We start from the raw sequence: 23,145 nt of genomic DNA on the forward strand, positions 1-23,145 counted from the left end.
TACCATACAATGGTCAATTTTTTAAATACAGAAAATACTGCTTTTTATGCTAGAGTAGGCAGTCTGTATCACAGCCATTCATGGAGTTTAAGTGGGCTTTATTATCCAGCTTGGCTTAAAAGCTGGTGCCATTATTTTGTTGCCTCTCTTTGAGTCCTAAAGGGCTGTTGCTGTTATTGTTGTTGCTTGCTTGCTTTATAGAGTTTACCACTTTTCCTTATCTGAGCTTCCCTTCCTTCAGACTTCCGTGTATGGTTTAACTTTACCCTTATGAAAAGAACAATATACTTGCTTGCTTTTTCTAATTCTTGCCCCTCCCTGAGTCTTGGCCATGGGCTGAACCAAAGAACAGGCTCTGATGTCAGGGACAAAGGCTCTCAAATAACAATCTTTTCAGAAGATCAACAGGGAGAGAGACCAGGCCCCGGATGATGAAGCTGCTGGTGCAGCCACTGAGCCACAAGGCTTTCTCTTCCTTCACTCTGCCTCTTTCTGACAGGGACTGCACAACAGTTGTTCTAAAGCTTTCCCTGGAGGGTGAGTGGTAAGAAACCTGTTACCTGGAAGTATCACCTTTCTGAAGTAGGAGAACAGAAAGCCACACTCTCCCCAGGTGGTGAGTCTCTTGGGGCTTCAGGGTTTTGAAAAGGCTCTTGCTTGGACATCCTGATCCATCCTTCATGATGACACTGGCCCGATGTTTAAGCTCTGACTCGGGATACAGTTCCTGCCCCATCCTCTCCATTTGTGCTTTTCTGTGTGTCGTGGTTGCTGGGCAATAGGACAAAATTATGTTTGGATTCCTGCGTGGGAGGAAAACTTTAAAGCTGCTTTGATCTGCAAATCAAGGGACAGATTCACTTTCACAGGATTTGGTGTAATTGGAAACTTTATTCTGGGGTTGGCTGATGGCTGAACTTGTAGGAGATCAAGGGACTTTTTGGCAAGGCGTCCTTGAAGGCTGGAGTGGAGGGTTGATAGAGATTGGGGTGCTTAGCTGCCTGGAAGGAGAACAAGGTGTAACAAGATGGTTAGGTCAGCGAAGATCAGCGAAGATGTGAAAGAAAAAAAAAGATGTGTGTACAGAAGCAAGGGAGTAAGAAAAGTGAAAGAGAAATGTCAGAGATGTCAGAGAGGAGATAAAAACAGAAGTGAGAACATCAAAAAGAGGAATGGATGCCCTTGGCAAGAGGAGCTGATAAAGGGAACTATTTTGAGAAACATTTGAGATTTTTCTGACAAGAAAATGGAAGCTATTCCTGGCTTAGGGAATTGTTTGTTTTCAAAACTTGCATAACTGCTCTCTCTTCAATCATATCTGAATTCTCGTTACTGCCTGTTTAATTGGCAAAAGTCACTGTAAGTTTATATCAATTGCATTGTTTATTAGTGGGATTAATAGTGCCCACAGACAATGAGATACACGGTTAGGAGAACATGGGTTTTAGACTCAGAGGCGTGTGGGTTCACGTCTCAGTTCGGCAGCTCCAGCAGAACTGCCACGTTCTCTCTGTAAATGAGGATGGTGCTGGAGCGGTGTTAGGGTGAGGACTGGCAATAAGGACTGCAAAATCCAGCAGGTGGCAAGAGCTCAATTCGTATCATCGGTTATTATTTTTTATTGGTATTATTTCACCCGAAGACAGGGTGTTTGGCCAGATTATATCTGGAGACCTCTTTCGGCTTTATGAGATTTCTCAATGATTTGGATGTGATATAGGAATGTTGAGGTTTTTCTGATCATAGATTTTAGACTGGGAGATAGCTTCAAGATAACCTCATCTGTATGCATGTTTTTATCAATTTATACATAACGAACCGCCCCAAAATTTATTTTTATTTTTATTTATTTGTTTTTTTGAGACGAACTCTCACTCTGTTCCCCAGGCTGGAGTGCAGTTGCACTGTCTTGGCTCACTGCAACCTCACCTCCCAGGTTCAAGCAATTCTCCTGCCTCAGCCTCCCGAGGAGCTGGGATTACAAGAGTGCAACACCACGCCCGGCTAATTTCTGTATTTTTAGTAGAGACAGGGTTTCTCCATGTTAGCTAGGTTGGTCTCAAACTCCTGGCCTCAAGTCATCCGCCTGTCTCGGCCTCCCAAAGTAGTGCTGGTATTTCAGGTGTGAGCCACCGCTCCCGGTCTCACCCCAAAATTTAAAGGCTTAAAACTACTTCTGTTTATTAGCTTAGCATTCTATGGGCTAGCCATTTGGGCTGGACTCAGCTAGGTGGGTTGCCCGGGATCACACATTGGGCACCACTATGACAGCCTGGCTGGGTCTGGATGGTCTAAGATGCCTTCACCTACGTGTTGGGTAGTTAGCAATGGCTCTCTGCTGGGCCTCTTTCTGTGCACGGTCTCATCCTCAAGGAGACCAACCCAAGCTTCCTTATACAGAAGTCTCAAGGTCTCAAGAGGAAGAGAGCAGAAGCTGTAAGATACATTGAGGCCGGGATTCAGAAATCTCAGTTTCACTTCCACCATGTTCTATTGGTTTTAGCAAGCGCGAGTCTGGCCCAGATTCCAGGAGGAGGTGAAGGGAGGTGCCTCTTAACAGCAGTTGTCCTGGGTCAGTCTCACTTCAAAGGCCAGAACTCTTTCTGTTTTGCTTCCTTGGTAATAGTAAACACAATGCCATCACTGCCTACCCGAACCTTGAATTTTCTGGCTGTTGACTGTACCTGTTCATCCACTTTCCTGACAACGACTAAGAAAGAGGTTAAAGAGACCTTGCCTCAGCCGGGTGCAGTGGCTCACGCCTGTAATCCCAGCACTTTGGGAGGCCGAGGCGGGTGGATCATGAGGTCAGGAGATCGAGACCATCCTGGCTAACACGGTGAAACCCCGTCTCTACTAAAAATACAAAAATTAACCAGGCGAGGTGGCGGGCACCTGTAGTCTCAGCTATTCAGGAGGCTGAGGCAGGAGAATGGTGTGAACCCGGGAGGCAGAGCTTGCAGTGAGCTGAGATCCCGCCACTGCACTCCAGCCTGGGCAACAGAGCGAGACTCCATTGCCAAGGAGTGTACATCCAGGAATGATAGGAATTGTAGAGGAATTATTTGCAAACAATCTACCCATCATTTATTCCTCTTTGACAAGTGGGTAAGAAAAACCAAGAAAGTTAAATATTTGGCCAAGATCACCCAGCTAGAACCTGACACTACTCCTGGGCTCTGTCTCCTCCCATCTGATAGTAACTCAAAAATGGGCCAGGGAGGGTTTCATTAACAAGGAGCAGACAAGTGGGGCCAATGAATTACTTACAAACGACGACTGGGAGATAAACGGACAGCTATCATTTACTGAGCATGTTCTAAATGGTTAGTACACAATTAATTTGTCATGGAGAAAAGATGGGCACAAACCCTTGCTCAGAATAAAGACAAACAAAAGTGACAAGCAAATGTCAGCAAGGACTACGCTGGGAAAGACAGAGAGGAGGGGGAGGTAGGTGTCATAACTCAAGGCTGGAAATAAAGGAAAAATAAGTTTAACTCAGGAATAGGAATATAAGAGGAGTGGCGTATTCATGAGGTGCTAAGGTGAAATCCAAGGCAGCATTTCGCAGACAGATTCATGTGAATGAAGAAAGGACATTTTGACTTGGAGCAGAGGGCTGGGCCTCTGGCCCAGCAAGAAAAGACCTGATTTAATTTAATCAAGTTGATCAGCCTCAGGGTAAAACAAATTAGAAGTGTAGACAACAGTTCCTTGTGATATGTTGAGTCAAGCTGGACTAATTAAGCAGGCAAGCTGTGTATTAGTAATTTCCCTGTATGTATGTCATTCTCAACCCTGAGGTTCTCATTGGCATAAAGTGGACTGTACGTCCCAATTGGCGCTGAATATATAACAAGCCCACATGGAAGAGGAAGAGCCTTGTGCAGGCTAGTTATGAAGTTGGTTGAATTCTGTTTACAAACAAATGTTATCTTTGTCAAACTGGGACTAGCGGGAATAGAAAGTACGGTCCTCAAGATTCATGTCACCACATTTCCACTTTATCTTTAGATTTTTTTTTTACTTGCTAATGTCGAGCTTATTTGATGGTTTTTTTAAGTAAATGAACGAATCTAGACCACTGATTTTATAATTGCTGTGCTTCTTTTAGTACCAGAAGCTCAGTAAACCATTGTAAATGTACAAACTATACTTCCTAGGGATCTTGGGTGTGTAGGGTTAAGAAGATGAATTACAGGTACCCAGAGAGTTTGAGTTTAGACTTTTGTGTCATATTTTCTCTTCCTGGGTCACCCTTACATCAAAGGCCAAAACTATTTCTGTGTTGCTTCCTTGGTAATAGTAAACATGATGCCATTATCGACTACCGGAACCTTGAATATTCTGGCTGACGACTGTACCTGTTAATCACTTTCCTGACAGCCATCCCTAGAGTCATCCTTGAAATATTTCTGCTTTAAAAATATTTGAATTTCTTCAAAATCTTGCCCCCTTCATGTATCTGCATGCCACTACTGTCTGAATTTCATTTCTCACTATCTTCAGGAAACAAATACTAGCATAAACGTATCCACGGATTATTTATATTTTACTTCCAACAGCCCTAACCAGAGTAGGGTTTGTATAGCTCAACATTCAAAATTTAATCAAAATGAAAGTCAATCTCATCACAATAAGACGATGATCAAAAACAGGAAAAAAAAGTCAAAAACTTTCTTATTTAAAACACATAAGAAAAATGAGCTTTTAAAATTAAACATTTCCCATTCCAATAAAGAACTCTGAGACACTGAGTTTTTTTTTTTTTTTAAAGATGAAGTCTCACTCTGTCACCCAGGCTGGAGTGCAGTGGCGCAATCTCGGCTCACTGCAACCTCGCTCTCCTGTGTTTAAGTGATTCTCCTGCCTCAGCCTCCTGAGTAGCTGGGATTACAGGCGCCCACCACCAAGCCTGGCTAATTTTGTATTTTTAGTAGAGACGGGGTTTCGCCATGTTGACCAGGCTGGTCTTGAACTCCTGACCTCAGTGATCCACCTACCTCAGCCTCCCAAAGTGCTGGGATTACAGGCATGAGCCACCACACCCGGCTAAGACACTGATTTATAAATTGACAAAATATACAATTGCCAAATCACAAAGTATAATTACTAAACAGACCTAAAGGAAGAGTTCAAGCCTTCCTATTATCAAAGAAATGTAACATATTTTATTAAACAAAGAAAAGAAAGATTCTTAAAAAGAAAAATAATTACTAACAATTATAAATAGTACCACCAAAATATTAAATTAGAAAAATAAAAATACTTGAAATAATACCTTATCTTCTAAGGATGCCTAGTGGCAGACTTGTACGTTGCTGGCATAAATGATATTGGTGTAGCTAGTATGGTAGTATGTATAAAGAATGACAAAAAGGGCTGGGGTCTGTTGTTCATGCCTGTAATCCCAGCACTTTGGGATGCCAAGGTGGGAGGATCAATTGAGGCCAAGAGTGAGAGGCCAGCCTGGGCAACAGAGTGAGAGCTCTATCTCTACAAAACACTAAAATATTAGCTGGGCATAGCAGCGTGCAACTGTAGTCCTAGTTACTCAAGAGGTTGAGGCAAGAGAGTCATTTGAGCCCAGGAGTTCGAGGCTGCAGTGAGCTGTGATGGCACCACTGCACTCCAGCCTGGATAACAGAGTGAGACCCTGTCTCTAGAAAAAATAAAATTTAACTTTAAAAAAAAAATCACAGAAATGTTTTGACTCTTTGGCTCAGTCACTCTACTTTCGTGTCTGACAGACACTATAAAAATAGAAAATGCACAATGATATTTATTACAGCAATATTTATAAAGAAAATTCTCAATGTCCTGGATGAGAAGAATAATAAATAAAGGATGGAAAACATACTAGCTTGAATATTATGCAAATACTTAATGATTGCTCTGAAGATGAGTGATGTTCAAGGTGTTATTTAAGTTTCGGTAATGTTAAGTTTTTGCAGTGTTAACTTTTGGGTTTTTAAACATTATATATGCATGATATCTGTAAGTGGCATCTTCTTTTTTTTTTTTTTGAAACAGAGTCTTATTCTGTCATCCAGGCTGGAGTGCAGTGGTGCGATCTCAGCTCACTGCAAGCTCCACCTCCTGGGTTCACGCCATTCTCCTGCCTCAGCCTCCCAAGTAGCTGGGACTACAGGTGCCTGCCACCACATCCAGCTAATTTTTTTCTTTTTTCTTTTTTTTTTTTTTTTTTTTTATTTTTAGTAGAGACGGGGTTTCACCGTGTTAGCCAGGCTGGTCTCGATCTCCTGACCTCGTGATCCACCCGCTTCGGCCTCCCAAAGTGCTGGGATTACAGGCGTGAGCCACCGTGCCTGGCTTGTGAGTGGCATCTTCTATGCACTTCTGTAAATCAGAAGTCTAGGAATCTTCCTTGATGTGTCTCTACCCCTACTCCCCAAAACGCCATTACTTGGGAATCACTTTTCACCTTAAGTCACCCTGAACACAAAGTCTCCAGCTTTCCGACTACCATCCTGGTCCAAGCAAACACCTCTTTCTTTTAGACCTTAAGTCACCCTGAACACTTTCCACTTTTCTCCAGCTTACCCACTACCATCCTGGTCCAAGCAAGCATCTCTTTCTTTTAGATCCTACAAGTATCCTGACTGGTCTCCTGCCCTCCACTGGAATCTACTCTCTACCTGCAGCTAGGATGATCTTTCAAAAATGCAAATCCAATGTGTCTTGCCCCTGCTGAGCCATCAATCATTGTTCCATGACCAAACACCAAACCGCAGAACCTTACCCCTAATGCTATGTTATCTAACAGCTGCCTATCTTTCTGTTTACTTGGGCTTCCTCTCTGTCCCCGCACTCCAGCTACACAGGCCTTACTTCAACTCCTTACTTCTTCTCTGGGTGCACTTGTTGCTCTACAGAGGCTACCCCTCTGCCTGGAAAGCTCTCTCCCAGACCCTTCTGCCATGACGCTTTGGCCTCATCCTTCGTCCTTCATTCTTCCAGCCCGATGTCATCTCAGGGAAATCTTCACTGGTGGTGCCTCAGCCCAGGTCCTTGTTATATGCTCTCTCAGCAGCTATTTACTGGTTTTTGTTTTGTTTTGTTTTGTTTTTTCAAGGCAGAGTCTCGCTGGGTCACCCAGGCTGGAGTGCAGTGGTACGATCTTGGCTCACTGCATCCTCCACCTCCCGAGTTCAAGCAATTCTCCTGCCTCAGCCTCCTGAGTAGCTGAGACTACAGGCGTGTGCCACCACACCCAGCTCACTTTTTGTATTTTTAGTAAAGATGGGGTTTCACTGTGTTAGCCAGGATGGTCTCAATCTTCTAACCTCATGATCTGCCTGCCTTGGCCTCCCAATGTACTGGGATTACAGGTGTAAGCCACTGTGCCCAGCCTATTTACTATTTTTTTAGACCAGGTCTCACTCTTTTGCCCAGGCTGAGTGCAGTGGTGTGATCCTAGGTCACTGAGCCTCCAACTCCTGGGTTCAAGGGATCATCCTGCCTCTGCCTCCTGAACAGCTGGGACTACAGGAGCACACCACTACACCTGGCTAATTTTTAAATTTTTTGTAGAAATGGGTTTTCGCTATGTTGGCCAGGCTGGTCTCTCACTCCTGGCCTCAAGTGATCCTCCCACCTTATTTCCCAAAGCACTGGGATTACAGACAAGAGCAACCACACCCACCTCTATTTACTTTTTTATTGTTTCCCCCTGACACACACCCCCACTCCAGCAGAATTTAAATCTCATGAAGGCAGGGACTTGTTCACTGTTCTTTCCCCAGGGTTCAAATGTGTGTTGAGTAAGTCATATTTGCCACTATTTGTTACCTTATGTCAATATTGTTATTGGATTCATATCTGTCTCTCCCACTAGACTGTAATCTGTCTAGGGTGGGAACTCACCACTGTATGCCACCATTGTATGCCAGCATTTGCACCATAGGACGCCTTCCACAAACCTATATTGAATATTATATATATATCTCAGCATCCCAAGTAGCTGGGACCACAGGTGCAAGCAACCACACCTGGCTAACTTTTAAACTTTTTGTAGAGACAGGGTCTCACCATGTTGCCTAGGCTGCTCTTGAATTCCTGGACTCAAGCAATCCTCCTCACTTGGCCTCCCAAAGTGCTGGGATTACTGGTGTGAGCTACCGCGCCCAGCCTGGATATATTTTATCTCAATTGTGTGAGAAATGCAGCAGAAAAATCACACCGAAAGAATAATATTGACTGTGTTCAGATTATGACAATATTACTGATTTCTTTCTGTCTCCAGAAAAAAAAATTTCTGGAAAAGTGAAAACACAAATAAAAATTCACAATTAAACAAAAAGAAGAAATAGCTCCATATATTGTAGATATTGTATAATAAAAAAATAAAACAAAAAATAATAAGCTAAAAATAGAAATGATACCTATAATTAATCTACTCTAAAACATCAGGTGTTTTCAACTTTTTTTTTTCAGTGTGCCCAAAAGGGGAATCATTTTTACATAGCTATAATCATAGATAAATGTTGGATTTTCATTTTCCTGCTTCATGTTATGTCATGTGCATTTTCCCAGGATTCTATGTTGTCTACATAATTATTGTTAACAACTCAGTTGCTCAGTTAAATTAATGTTCTTGGGGTGGGGTTATTGCTGTAAGATAAATTTCCTGGTGTGGATTTCAAAGTGCATGAGTACTTTCAGGGAAATACAGATTTCTGGCTTCACTGGCCAGAAGACAGAAAAGAAGCAGGCAGTGGTGGAAATGTACACAACCGTGGAAGGAAAGCTTGAGGTACGATTAAGTGAACTGTGATTACTTTTAAAAGAAGAGTCAGGGCTCGGCATGGTGGCTCATGCTTGTAATCTCAACAGTTTGAGAGGCTGAAGCGGGAGGATCGCTTGAGGCCAGGAGTTCAAGGCAAGCCTGGGCAACAGAGTGAGATTCTGTCTCTACAAAAATTAGTCAGGGACGGTGGTCCCAGCTAAGGAAGGAGACCGCTACTACTCCTGCTGCCCTCCTCCCCCCACCTTGCCTAGTTCACAAAACAGGAGGAAAGAGAGAAAGCAAAAAGTTAGAAAGAAACAAAGGTAAGATAAATAGCCAGACAACCTTGGCACCACCATCCGGCCCTAGGAGTTAAAAAAAAGTGATAATAATAACATCAACCCCAACCTAAACTACTTGTGTTATCTGTAAATTCCAGACACTGTATGAAAAAAACATTGTAAAACTTTTTGTTCTGTTAGCTGATGCATGTAGCCCCCAGTCACGTTTCCCACGCTTGCTCGGTTTATCACGACCCTTTCACGTGGACCCCTTAAAGTTGTAAGCCTTTAAAAAGGCCAAGAATTTCTTTTTCGGAGAGCTCGGCTCTTAAGACGCCAGTCTGCCGACACTCCCGGCCGAATAAAAACCTCTTCTTTCTTTAATCCGGTGTCTGAGGAGTTTTCTCTGCAGCTCGTCCTGCTACACAGCTACTGGGGAGGTTGAGGCCAGAGGATCACTTGAGCCTAGGAGGTCAAGGCTTCAGTGATCTATAATCGCACCACTGCACTCCAGCCTGGGCAACAGAGTGAGACGCTGTCTCTAGAAATAAATGCAGAAATAAAGAAAATGTGTAAAAAGACAGTCAATATTACACCAAGCCCGTATGGGGGAAGATGTTGTTTATATGAAACATTTCTAAGTCAAGTAGCTTGACTGTCTCCTGAAATGAGACCGATGTTTTCAGAAACACAGAAAGGTGGTGCCAGCTTTTGGGGAACTGACAATTAGGGAGGGCTCCAAGGAAGGGGAGGTCGTGTACAAATGTGGGTCATTAGTAAGTGAGGTGTTCATAAGTTAGAGGCAGCCAGTATTGGTTAGAAGCAGATACTTAGGATCTCTTAGTCTGCTCTGTTAGTAAATGAAGTAGCAATAGAGACAGGAGTACCAGGCATCAGAGGGAGGAAATGGCAAAAAATTTGCATTGAGGCACCAATGCAAATTCTGTAAGTTGAACATGTTGATTGCTGTCTAGTGCTTTGCAAAATGCAAGTCTGGGCAGGGTGACCTCTGGCTCCTTTCTTGAATATTTTATAAAATAGCAGTATCATAGCCCCAAGCAGGAGCCTGAGTTGCAGCCATCTCAGTTCATTGCCTTTTAACTCCAGATTTGCCACTTCGCAAATATCTTGCTCTTCAGTTCCTTAGCAATACAAAGACCCTAACACTGTGCTGTACAGCAGACCCTGGATAAAGGATAACAGCTGCTGAGCCACACGGAATACTTTTCAAAGCAGCAGAATCTCCCAGGGTTGGAACCCAACAACTTGCCTAACTTTTTCATTAGTGCTATCTAAAAGCAACCACTCTATAAGCCTTGTCATCATGTTCTTCAGACTCCACTTTCTGTTCATTTTGCCTCCGTCCAGGAACATCTCCCTCTGAATTAGGGACCTCTCATTTCCAAACAGTTCTAGAGTCTTCCTTAAATAGAGCAAAATGATCTACTTTGAAAAAAGTATTAATAAATCACAACAACTGGTGATTTAATTAAGAACTTAAAGCAGCATTTTCATTTGAAAGAGAATTGGGCAGGAAAGGGGAGGAGAGAAGAAAAAAAAGTAATAGGATTTCAGGCCACATGTTCTGACAATATGGGGCAGACATATTTGTGCGCTGCATGGCTTTTCTGTCCATCTCAAATTACCCCACTACCTTTGCATTAGACCTGTGCTCACTCATGGGCTTTTGTGTTTTTGTGTGTAAAGAACTTCATTATCTAAGACCATTATATTCGGCAGGGTGCGGTGGCTCACGCCTGTAATCCCAGCACTTTGGGAGGCAGAGGCAGGGGTGATCATTTGTGGTCAGGAGTTCAAGACCAGCCTGGTCAACATGGCAAAACCCCGTCTCTACTAAAAATACAGAAATTAGCCAGGCGTGGTGGCGGGCACCTGTAATCCCAGCTACTCAGGAGGCTGAGGCAGGAGAATCACTTGAACCCGGGAGGCAGAGGTTGCAGTGAGCCAAGATTACACCACTGCGCTCCAGCCTGGGTGACAGAGAGAGACTCTGTCTCAAAAAATAATAATCATAATAACAAGAGTGTTACATTCAATAATTTCTTTTCTGCATGTTAGCTTTTATCTTTGACCACTGGATGGACAAGCAAGTAACCTATTTGTTACATTCACTGTTGAATCCATTGCCTACCTGGGGCCTCATAAACACTAAATTGATTAACATTGCTCAATAAACATTTAATGAATTAACAAGTGACTGAATGAGTAATCAAAATGAGAATATTCTAGTTTCTGCATGTCATTAGAACATCTATCATTCAATTGCATTATTAGGTCAGGTTTTAGCACATTGCTTAATCCAGGTTGTCCTCATCAGCCTGATGATTAGTTTAACTACTGGCAAAAACTTTTACTTTGCCATCATATTTACAAAGAATACTAAAAAAGAAAAAAAAAAGAATATACCTAGAATACATTCAGTGTTGAAAGGGAAATTCTGATTAGAGCCATTTTTTTTCTAGACTCATAGATTATGCTGCTCCTCCATTAGGTAAAGTTTAGCCCATCACATGAATTGGCATTAGATGTGAATGAATTTAAAGAGTGCATTGAGGCTGGACCAGGTGGCTCACTCCTGTAATCCCAGCACTTTGGGAGGCTGAGGCATGCAGATCACTTGAGCTCAGGAGTTCGAGACCAGCCTGGGCAACATGGTGAAACCCTATGTCTACTAAAAATAGAAAAAATTAGCTGGACATGGTGGTATGCGTCTGTGGTCTCAGCTACTCGGGAAGCTGAGGTGAGAGGATCACTTGAGCCCAGGAGGTGGAGGTTGCAGTGAGATGAGGTTGTGCCACTGTACTCCAGCCTGGTGACAGAGTGAGACCCCCATCTCAAAAAAAAAAGTACATTGATTTAAGGATGAGCTTGATGTTAAGAAAATAAATAAAGACTGCGCTAATGTTTTTATTTTATTTCAGCAAACTTCAGAAGACAAAGAGGGATATCAGATGGCTTCAGGGAGTGACTGGTGAATGGTTTGAAGAAATTCAAAGAAAAAAGTTTTGCAACGAAACAGATGTTAGCCAGATGTTAAAACAACCACTTACATACAGGCTAAGGAAGGAGATGGCAAAAAATGGTAAGAAAAAGACTTTAGATTTAAAGTTGGTTTCTTTTTTTCTGTGGCATAGTATTGTAGATAATGGCCCAGTGGATCTCCAATGTAACCAATCCATGTTTAGAAATATTTTAAAGTCGTAAGCCACAAAAGTTTATAATACAATATACACTTAAAAAAAAGTGAACTGAAATTTTACTGTAATAATGTCTTGGGGTTTTTTGTTTTTTGTTTTTGTTTTTTTGAATCGGACAAGATAGCATAGTGGGTAGGAATATAGACGGTGATGTCAACAGAGGCCTGGATTCAAATCTACTCTGTCTCTATTCATGTGAGTCTGTTCAAGTCATTTACTCTCTGTAAACCTCAGTTTCCTCATCTTTAAATGGATACAATGATACCTACACCTCATAAGGTGGTTATGAGAATTAAGTAAAATTATGTGTATAGTGTATTAAGCTGGGCGGGGGTAGTGGCTCACAATTGCAATCCCAGCACTTTGGGAGGCTGAGGCAGGAGGTGGCAGGTGCCTGGAGTTTGAGACCAACCCAGGCAACATGGTGAAACCTCATTTCTACAGAAAAATACAAAAATTAGCTGGACGTAGTGGTGCCCATCTATAGCCCCAGCTACTCTGGAGGCTGAGGCGGGAGGATTAGTTAAGCCTAGGAAGCAGAGGTTGCAGTGAGCTGAGATCATGCCACTGCACTCCGGCCTAGGCAACAGAGTAAGACTGCACCTCAAAAAATAAATAAATAAATAATAAAATACTAAGCTGGAACAGGGTAAGCACTTAAATAAATGGGATGACTATGATGAAGGGGGAGGAAGAAAAAGCGGAGGGGTGGAGGAAAGGAGAATCAGAGATCAGAGAAGGGAGGGAAGGTGGTGGAGGAGCTGCCACACTTCTGGAACTTTGGTAAACTCCATGAATGAGTTCTAATAAATGCCTTCTATATAGAAAAAAAGAAAACTTGCTTTCACAGGGCTATTGCGAAGATAACCAAAGTGCACTAGAAACTATAAAATACTAAAATAAAGTATCTTTTTACTGGCACAGAGTCACATTGACTACTTTTTTGCATGTTATTAACATTAGTAACATCATGAAATATGTAAAAATAATTCTAAACTTCTATATTGATAATATCTTGCAACTCTCATAATAAACATACCTGTGTAAAAAGACTCACAGTTCAGATTTTTTAGATCACCCCCATACATACCCTCTTGACTTTTCCCTTGTCCTAAATTCTCCTAATATTTATAAAGTCAGCATGTCCAAAATCATTATCATATCATGGATTTTAAAAAATTTTATCTATTTATTTATTTATTTATTTTGAGATGGAGTCTCACTCTGTCACCCAGGCTGGAGTGTAGTGGCGCCATCTTGGCTCATTGCAACCTCCACCTCCCGGGTTCAAGCGATTCTCCTGCCTCAGCTTCCTGAGTAGCTGGGATTACAGGTGTGCGCCACAATGCCTGGCTAATTTTTTTGTATTTTTAGTAGAGATAGGGTTTCTCCATGTTGGCCAGGCTGGTCTTGAACTCTTGACCTCAGGTGATCCGCCCATCTCAGCCTCCCAAAGTACTGGGATTACAGGCGTGAGCCACTGTGCCTGGCCAATATTATGGATTTTGTATATGTTGATGTTGCCTTTGAATTTTTAATACCCATATATTATCTATACATATATATTTTACATAAACAGGTTGAATATCCATTATCTGACATGTTTGGGACCAGAAGTATTTCTGATTTCAGATCTTTTTGGATTTTGAAATATTTGCATTATATAAACTGAAAAGTTGAGCATCCCAAATCCAAAAATCCCTAATCTGAAAGGCTCCAGTGAGCATTTTCTTTCAGCATCATGTTGGTGCTCAAATTTTTTTGGATTTTGGAGGAATTTTGGATTTCAAGTTTTTTGGGTATAGGATGCTCACCCTGTATATGTTACATGCAAACACATATATAAACCATGATGTAGCAAATACATATCCACAGAGATAGATTTTTGGAAACGAATGAAGAACAATCTAAATGACTTAATTTCCTTTTCCTCTACTTTCTTCAGTATACGAAGTTATGTAGTATGTATCTATCACCATTGTTATAAGGTACTGAAATAAAAACTTCTGAGGGACAGCATGGTTAAGCAACATGAGAATTGAATGGGGTCCCTGACTTCCTAGCTTGGGTTAGAGGAAGAACACTATAGGGAATTTGATTCACAGTACACGTGGAAACATTCCCTGCTATTTGAGTTTTCTCTACGCGGCAGAACCATCAGAGGCGCAGGAGAGAGGTGGTTCTGACTCCCTTAGTCCCTGAGGTCTTCATGTGAGGTTGCCTGCCCTGTTTCTAGTCTGCATAGAGGGAGAAAGTGACGTAAGAGCAGAGGCTTCATTCTTTCAAGTATATTTACTTGGAAATAATTGATGTAAAATTTTTACAATTTTTTTTTTAGATCCAATAGAATTACCTACATCAAGATCTAAAAATGTAACTAATCAAAAAAAGCCAACACCTTTTTCTTCCCGGATGAGCTTCAGGTCGTCATTTGCTTCCCTGTTCTCATTCAGGAAATCTGGAAAGGAGACTTCAAAGCTTCCATCGCTGGGACACAAAGGGTGAGTTAAACTCAGGTCATGTTACGGCCCATTTGTTATCCGATATCAGAGGCCAGCAGCCTGTTTTGTGTTCAAAGTGTTTAATGTTTGTTCTTAGAATTTCAATTCAATTGGTATTCATAACAAAGGAAATGGGGCTTAGCTTGCATAGTGACGAAGTTCTTAGGAAACCTTGAAATTTGGCTCACCTGAAATCCAACTTCTAACGAACTACAGCGTGCATTGGTGGTGCATTTGGTGAGTGATGGGTTAAATATTGGGAAATAGTGATTGCCAGTTTTTCCACTGCTCCAAGAGTCTGGCCTATGCCCTGGCCAGGAAGATATATTTAAATAAAAACTATTCCTTCTTTGCAGAGTATGTGTCCTGGTCACGTCCTGGTCATAAGGAGAGTTGGGGTATAAAGACTAGGTGAGCGAAAATGTGAGATGAACAAAGAGACTAGAGAAAAACAGAATTCTAACACAGAGGGAGGAAATGTGATTACTGTTACTAGAAATACTGTTCCCATGTGTTTGCTCAGAATGTATAAGGTGAGGGAAGAGAAGCTTTTGGAGCAGCGGAAACTTAGTTCCAGATGGTTCCCAGTTTAGAACTGTGCAAATCAGTTCACTTGACTCAGTATGTTGTTGGATTACTTTGTGAAAAACAAGCAAGGCTATGCTTAAGTGCAATCGAGCTGACTGCTAAATATTTTCGGCATGTCTTCCTGGTTGCAAAGCTTCCCACCCTCTTAAGGTGTTGGCTTGGCACGTGATGTGTTCCGTGTGCCGTCAAACCACACGGTGTGTTGCAGCACTAAATAAAAGGTGTTGGAGGTCACTGTCGCTGAGAAACAAGAGGCAGCAAGCAGCTGGTGGGTCGTGTGATGAGGCTGCTGGATTTAGCAGACCACTGTCCTCCCCTCTTGGGTGAATGGAGGGTTTTTCACTTCCAGCTTTCACCCGAGGCTGCTTTTGTCTGATGAAAAAAAGAGCTGACCACAATGTAGATTTATGTGACTGTAGCTACCAGAGTCACTAGGAAGGAAATACTCTTCAAATAGGTGAGTCGTTTCTCTTTGTAAAAATTTTTGAGAGACTAGTGATTCTCGCATTTGGGGGATTTAAAATTGAGAAAATGTTTCTTGCACAGTAAATATTTCTTTGAGGGAGAAAAAAATATTTCCACTGCACGGTATAGCTAGGATTTGTGATATCATTTGTATCTTAGGTGATTTTCTTTAAGGCAGAATGTTGTATAGCTGAACCATTTAATATTAGTAAACTGGGAAAAGTTGAGGAACCTGTTAATTCTATGGGCAAGTTATTTCCAAGCTCATATTGCAAATTATTGCAAAGGTGGATCAAAGAAGATATAGATCTATAATCTTCATTCTGGGTATCATGTTTTTTGGCTATAGACCAAACTGGAAAACATTAAAACTCTTGCAACATTCTGTTTAGCAAATGTTCTTTTTAGATATCGAAATACTTGCAGCTGTCTTTTAACAGGGAGAATTGAAACATAGACACAACATGCAGAAATAAAATAAATATGATCATTTAAGTATATTTATGTGTGTTTAGTAGTTTTCAGAATTTGTCATCTTCAAATATATTTTACTTTCAAAACATAAATGGAATATTTAACATTTATTTTATTATTATTGATATTGATAAGTATTTATTATTTCTGCTGGTGCAGAATATAATTAAAGGCACTGGATTTTGCTCCTAAGAGGTTTCAGAAGATGAAATATAAAAGCATGTTGTTTTTATTTTTAAATTTGAATGTGACCTAAATATTTGGATATGAATCCTATATGTGGGAGAAGAAGTGTTTATTAAAGGGGGCATTGTATTATGAGGAGGTGATATAAATCAAGTCATACATTATGAAGGGCTCTATAATCTCGGGTAGAACCTAACTTTCTTTAGCAGTGTTGATCTGAAATAGAAAATCAATCTGCAAAATGGACTGTGATTCAGGAGCTCCTCCTTACCTACAAGCACCCTGGGAGGGACTGACAAATGGCCCAGGGACACACAGTCATCCTCTGCAGGCAGCAGTCAGGTTTCTACTTGCTGAAGCCATCAAGGGCTTGACTGGCACACTCAGTGCTCTGGAAAACAAATCAGTAAAGCAATTTAGAGGATCTTTTGCAAATCAGAGAAAAAGAATCAACGCAAGGTGAAAGATAGCCTTCTGATCAGCACTTTAAAACGTGCTTATCAGAGACTTTTTTTTTTTCTCTTTTTTAAGCTTTGGTTCTAACTGAGAAATGCACTGGGTAATAGGTAGCCCTCCCCAGAAGAACATAGATTTCATCATTTCACCAGATTCACTTGTTCCCTTTAAGGCCTAGCCAATAATAGTATATGATATATGCAAGCTCTGATTTCCTAATATCAGAGATAAAAAGCCATAGGAACACAGTGACCTGGTGAATTTGTAAAAAATGTAAAAAGAAAGGCCTGTCATGGCGGCTTATGCCTGTAATCCCGGCACTTGGGGAGGGCAAGGCGGAAGGATCACTTGAGCCCAGGAATTTTGAGACCAGCTTGAGCAACATGCTGAAACCCCATCTCTACCAAAAAGATAAATTATCTGGGCATGGTGGCGCAAGCCTGTAGTTCCAGCAACTTGGGAAGGTGAGGTAGGAGGATCACTTGAGCCTGGGAGGTGGAGGGTACAGTGAGCCATAATCATGCCGCTGCACTCCTGCCTGCGTGACAGAGTAAAACTCTGTTTCCAAAAAAAAAAGCAAAAACATTGACCACTTCTGCCTCAAATACGATTTGCTCCTCTTCTTAAATATATACACTTCCCAAATTATCCCATTATGATTTTAATCCTATTCATAAATGATTGACCCCACTCCAACCCCAGGAAAAAAGAAAAATACTTTCCATTTCTGTTTTAATGTATACATTCCTAGCCAATAAATCCAAGAAAAGTATACATATATACATGTAGCTTTCCCTCAACATCTTCCTGCAAGTCATGTTTCCACGGGTCTTGTTCTGGGGTATCTAGTGCATGTAACATGTGCTCAGCCCCTACCATAGAATTTCAGTAACTTTGTCATCTCACAAATGCCTTCCACAGGGCATCCAATGGTGTAGGTCATCAGCTTATACATGCAGTCTTCTCAGCTGTCAAGCAGAATCTATAGTTGTTCCTTTCTTGTTCCAGACCCCCAATTATTCCAGTGATGCCCTCCCTACTACGAATAAGTGATGTGCATTGCCCTTCGGATGCAAAGAGCTTTGGGGGATCCACCTAGCTACTCTCAGGCATGTCCAAATTTTCCTGACCCATAGGGTGTACACAGCTCAGACAGTCCAGCTGCAACCTCTAGGTTACATAAGTAAAAAGGTCAAATTCTATTTTGGAAAACTAAAAGGGCAGATCATTTTTTTTTCCTGGTCTCTCTGTCTCTTGATCTCTCTCTCTGTTACCCCCCTTCTCTCCTCCTCCCTCCCTCCTCCTTCCAAATGCCCTACTGTGTACTCTTGCTTGTTGCTAGTTGAGTGCCTATGTCTGAGTTGGAAGACACAGGAATCTAAGACACCTAGATTGCAGGAGAAGTCAGAGAAAGCAAGCTCCTTCTTTGGAAATGCTCCTTCTGTGATTCCAGGCATGGTGTCCACAGATAAATGGCAGCATTGTGGTGGCAAGAGGGAGAAACAAGACAAGGGGAGTGGTTTTGAGTTTTATCCCGGGTGGCTTATGGTTCCCAGCTGGTCTGATCGATCATTATTAGAATCTCATCAGCAATTGTTAAATGAAGACAGACAATCAGGCTCCAACGTGGTGCTTTTGAAGTCAGGCACAGGGAGCTTTACTTATTTATTTTTAATTCTCCAGAATATTTGGGTACTCATTCAAGTTTGAGAACTGCTGCAGCTTAGCTTCCTCTCACTCTGGTAAGGGCTGTCAGAATTTTTGGCATGGGGGATAAAAGCCAGGTAATAGCTTCCCTTTCATGTATTTATCAAGCTTCTGTCCCCCTCTGGATCAGACCCTATGTTAAGTGCTGGAAATCAAACAGTGAAATGAAAGCAAAGTCCCCGCCTGGAGGATTTTATATTCTAGTGGGGAACACCATATTGCTGCATAGGTCAGGCAGGCAGCACGCCACAGAACTTTAGGATGTGCCACTTGCATCATGACCGTCATGGATTTGTACATGTCTTATGGCAATTTCCAGCAAATGACAGGAAGGGGTCTTGAGAAAGGGGTGCCCTTTAGAATTCACACAGGGATGCCATGTGGCCTAGCTGCCTAAGTAACAGCTGGGTACAGTGACAATGACAGTAGAAGGTGGTGAGTGCTATGGTGACGCATGATGTTCCTGCCAGGAAACAATGTAGAAGCACTTAACTCAGACTAGAGGATCAAGATCCCTTCCTGGAAGAGGACAGCTAATTTTTGAAAAACAAATAAGACTAAGCCAGGCAATTAAGAATCCAGACGCTGCACTTGGCAAAAGAAATGACATAAACCAAAGTGCAGAGAGTGGAGAAGGCAGGAATTCATCTAGGTCACTGAGGTTCAGTGACCCAGTACAAGGTGAGGGCTGATAAGAGATGGGGGAGGAGAGGTTGGCAGACGCCACAACCCAGGGGCCTTATATGTGCACTGCCCCTAAGGAGCTTGAACTCATTCCTGCGAGCAGTGGGGAGAGCCATTAATACTTTTAAAATAATGCCACTCTTCTCCTTGTTTTATACATATGACGGATAAAATCACCCAGAGCCAGCTCATCTGGACAAACACTAACCTTTTGGCATATTTCCATGTGTGTACATGCATCCGTTGACAGTTTTTAAACAGAGAAGTGACATAATTGGGTCTTCATTTTAGAGAGATTACTGTAGCTCGGTGGTTTTCAACCAAGCGTGATTTTGTCACCCAAAGGAATTTTGGCAATGTTTGAAAACATTTTTGGGTCAGATGTGGTGGCTGCCTCTAATCTCAGCGCTTTGGGAGGCTGAGGCAGGAGGCTCACTTGAGGCCAGGAGTTTGAAATTAGCCTGGTCAACATAGTCAGGCTGCGTCTCTACAAAACATTAAAAAATTAGCCAGGCATGGTGGCACACACCTGTAATCCTAGCTACTTAGGAGGCTGAGGCAGCAGGATTGCTTAAGCCCAGAAGGTCAAGCTTCAGTGAACTTTGATTGTGCTGCTGCACTCCAGCCTGGGCAACAGAGCAAGACCCTATCTCAATAAAAAGAAAATATTTTTGTTTTCCACAACTGAAGAGGGGAGGGTGCAATTGGGATCCAGTGGGTAGAGGCCAGGGATGCTGCTAAACATCCTACAATGCTCACAACAGATCACCACAACAAAGAAACGTCAACAGTGTAGAGACTGAAAAACCTTCTTCTAGCCGTATGCAAAGAATAGGTTTGAGGGGGCAAAATTAGGGTCAGGGAGAACAAGTAGAGATTGCTGAGATAATGGTGGCCTAAACTAAGGTAGAGGCAAGAAGGAAAACAAAAGAATGGGAAGATTTATACAAGATTTAGAATGTAGGCCAGGCGAGGTGGCTCACGTCCGTAATCCCAGCACTTTGGGAAGCCGAGGCAGGTGGATCATGAGGTCAGGAGTTCACGACTAGTCTGGCCAACATGGTGAAACCCCATCTCTACTAAAAATTAGACAAATTAGCCAGGTGTGGTGGCGGGTGCCTGTAATCCCAGATACTTGGGAGGCTGAGGCAGGAGAATCGCTCGAACCCGGGAGGTAGAGGTTGCAGGGAGCTGAGATCGCACCACTGCACTCCAGCCTGAACGACAGAGCGAGACTCCATCTCAAAAAAAAAAAAAAATGTAGACTCATGAGAACCTAAGAAATGAATGTGGTGGGTAAGGAAGAGAGAGAAGTAGAGATGAACTGTCCACTCTGACTGAGGAAACTCCCTATGGCAGAACGGATCTAGGAAGGTGAGTTATGAGGCTGGAAAGTATGCAGGAACTAGATCATACAGGGCTTTATGAATGCAGAAAAAAATTTCAACTTTCACCTGAGAGCAAATGGAAGTCTGCAGGGAAGTGGCATGGTTCAGTTTATAGGGATCACTCTGAATAAAGCGTAGAGGATTGGTTGGATTGGGACAAAAACCTGGACACAAAGGACAGTTAAGAGGCTATTACAGCAAAAAAGCCAAAAGATGATAAATGTCTTAACTAGGGTAAAGTCAGGGAGATGTTAGAGATGTGGATGGGTTTGAGAGGGATTTCTGAGTTTGAATCAACAGGATTTGCTGATTAGGTGGATAGGAAGGACTGCAGTGGAAGGAGGACATAGATTCTGTTTTGGACAAGTAGGACAGTGGGTAAAGTGTGCCCCACCAATACTTGGGGGGAAATCACCTAGGGTTCCAGTTAGAAAAGGATATTCTTGAGCCCCACCCTACTCTATTGAGTGAGAATTTCTGAATGGTGTCTGTAAAGGTGTGGAAATGAGAGAATATTTAATGAAGGTGGAATTAATTTGACAAGTCTAGAGTACAGGTACCTGTGGAAGAGTGGAATGTGAGCAGATGGGACTTGAAGGGTACTGGATTATCCAGGAGTGTTTGCCAGATTAAAGAAAAGCCTTATGTCATGTTAAGATTTTGATTTTTTAAATTTTCTTAATTTTTTGTATTTTTAGTAGAGACAGAGTTTCACCATGTTGGCCAGGCTGGTCTCAAACACCTGACCTCAAATGATCTGCCCACCTCAGCTGGGATTACAGGCGTGAGCCACTGCGCCTGGCCTCATGTTAAGATTTTGGATAGGCCGAGCGCGGTGGCTCACGCCTGTAATCCCAGCACTTTGGGAGGCTGAGACGGGCGGATCACGAGGTCAGGAGATGGAGACCATCCTGGCTAACACTGTGAAACCCTGTCTCTACTAAAAAATACAAAAAAATTAGCCGGGCCTGGTGGCGGGCGCCTGTAGTCCCAGCTACTCAGAAGGCTGAGGCAGGAGAATGGCGGAAACCCGGGAGGCGGAGCTTGCAGTGAGCCGAGATCGCGCCATTGCACTCCAGTCTGGGCGACAGAGTGAGACTCTGTCTCAAAAAAACAAAAACAAGAAAAAAAAAGATTTTGGATAATACTTTATTGTAAGATTTTTAGGCAGGGGATTGATAAGACCAAATTTGCATTTTAGACAGATCTTTCTATTGGTGGTGTGAAGGATGGAGAGGAGTCCAGAAGAGAAACTGTGAAAGTTGACGCTCAGGCAGAATGACTGGAGATGGAGAAGTGGGGATATATGTGAAATATCTCAGGTACAGCATCAATAGGACTTGTGGGTAAATGCAGAAGACGAGGTAACTTAGTATCCCTTGAAATGACCAAGTCCAGAGGGCTTTTACCAGCATAGTTTTAATGATACCACTGTTGCTTTTATTGACTCTCCAAGTGCAAACTCTTCACATCAGAAACATAAATTAACTTGTGGGAAGGCCTGGGAGTGGGTGCAGAGACTCTGGGCCCCGAAAACTGCTGAGTCCTATACTCTTCTCCGCAAGTCCACAGAGAAGCACACGCAACCATGGCACTCTTAGGCAAGCATGTGTCCTTCCACTCGCTGCACACCGTCACACTTGGTGGTAGCATCCCAACTGTGCTCCAGGCACCCTGTGGTCCTTTAGCTGCATCTCCCTCACACCTGCCATTCTCAGAAACCTGCTCCTGCTGCCCTCACTCCAAATCAGAAGGGGTGCCTGGGGAGCTGGTGAGTGTCAGACTGTGGGGAAGCACCGTGAGGGCTGTAGCCCAGCAGGATTCCGGAAAGAACCTTCACAGTCTGGCATGTAGTCCTGGCTCCAGGCATATTGGATTACTTGCCAGTCCCCGACCTCCCCTGCAGTGCCCCCATCTCCAAGCTTTTGCTCAGGCTATTCTTTAGCCTCTTGTACCGCTTCCACTGCCATCTTCCTATTGCCTTCCCTGTTTGTCCCAGGAAGTGCTTGCTGGCTGGCCCCTCTGCATTTCCCATGCATTTTACTTACACCTCTTCATCGTCCTTATCAAGTCTTGACTTAGGGTTTGGCTCTTTACATATCTGCTGTTTCCTAAAAGCTCTCAGAGAACAGGGTCCCTATCTAAGCCATATTTGTTTCCTCCAAAGAGCTCAACATAGTATGCAGAGTGTAGGAGGAAAACAGGCTCAATAAATGAGTATGGAAAAGAAGAATAAAAATAAAAGCAGTATTTAACTCCTAGATATTATTAGTAGATCCAGTATTTCAGAGTTATATGGAAAAATCCATAGTTTTCATTTCAATTTCTGTAAGACTCTGAGCTGAACTATAAAATGCATGTGGTTATCTTAAGGATATAAAATTATTTCGTCTCCCAGGTTTTATGTTCAACTTTTATGAACCATGAAGCAGCTAGAAGTTTGAA

The 23,145-nt window shown here is 42.5% G+C and overlaps 1 protein-coding gene across 1 annotated transcript in view; it reads left to right on the forward strand.

The window, feature by feature from the left end:
* Nucleotides 1–11,977: 11,977 nt before the first annotated feature.
* Nucleotides 11,978–23,145, forward strand: part of EXPH5 (exophilin 5) — a 32,319-nt gene continuing 21,151 nt past the window's right edge. Inside the window, exons 1-2 of the mRNA XM_011984744.1 lie at nucleotides 11,978–12,136; nucleotides 14,590–14,752. Coding sequence (XP_011840134.1) covers nucleotides 12,085–12,136; nucleotides 14,590–14,752 — 215 coding nt within the window. The 5' untranslated portion in view covers nucleotides 11,978–12,084. The remainder of the gene's footprint in view (nucleotides 12,137–14,589; nucleotides 14,753–23,145) is intronic.

Source organism: Mandrillus leucophaeus, unplaced genomic scaffold (assembly GCF_000951045.1).
Source record: "Mandrillus leucophaeus isolate KB7577 unplaced genomic scaffold, Mleu.le_1.0 Scaffold273, whole genome shotgun sequence".
NCBI lineage: Eukaryota > Metazoa > Chordata > Mammalia > Primates > Cercopithecidae > Mandrillus > Mandrillus leucophaeus.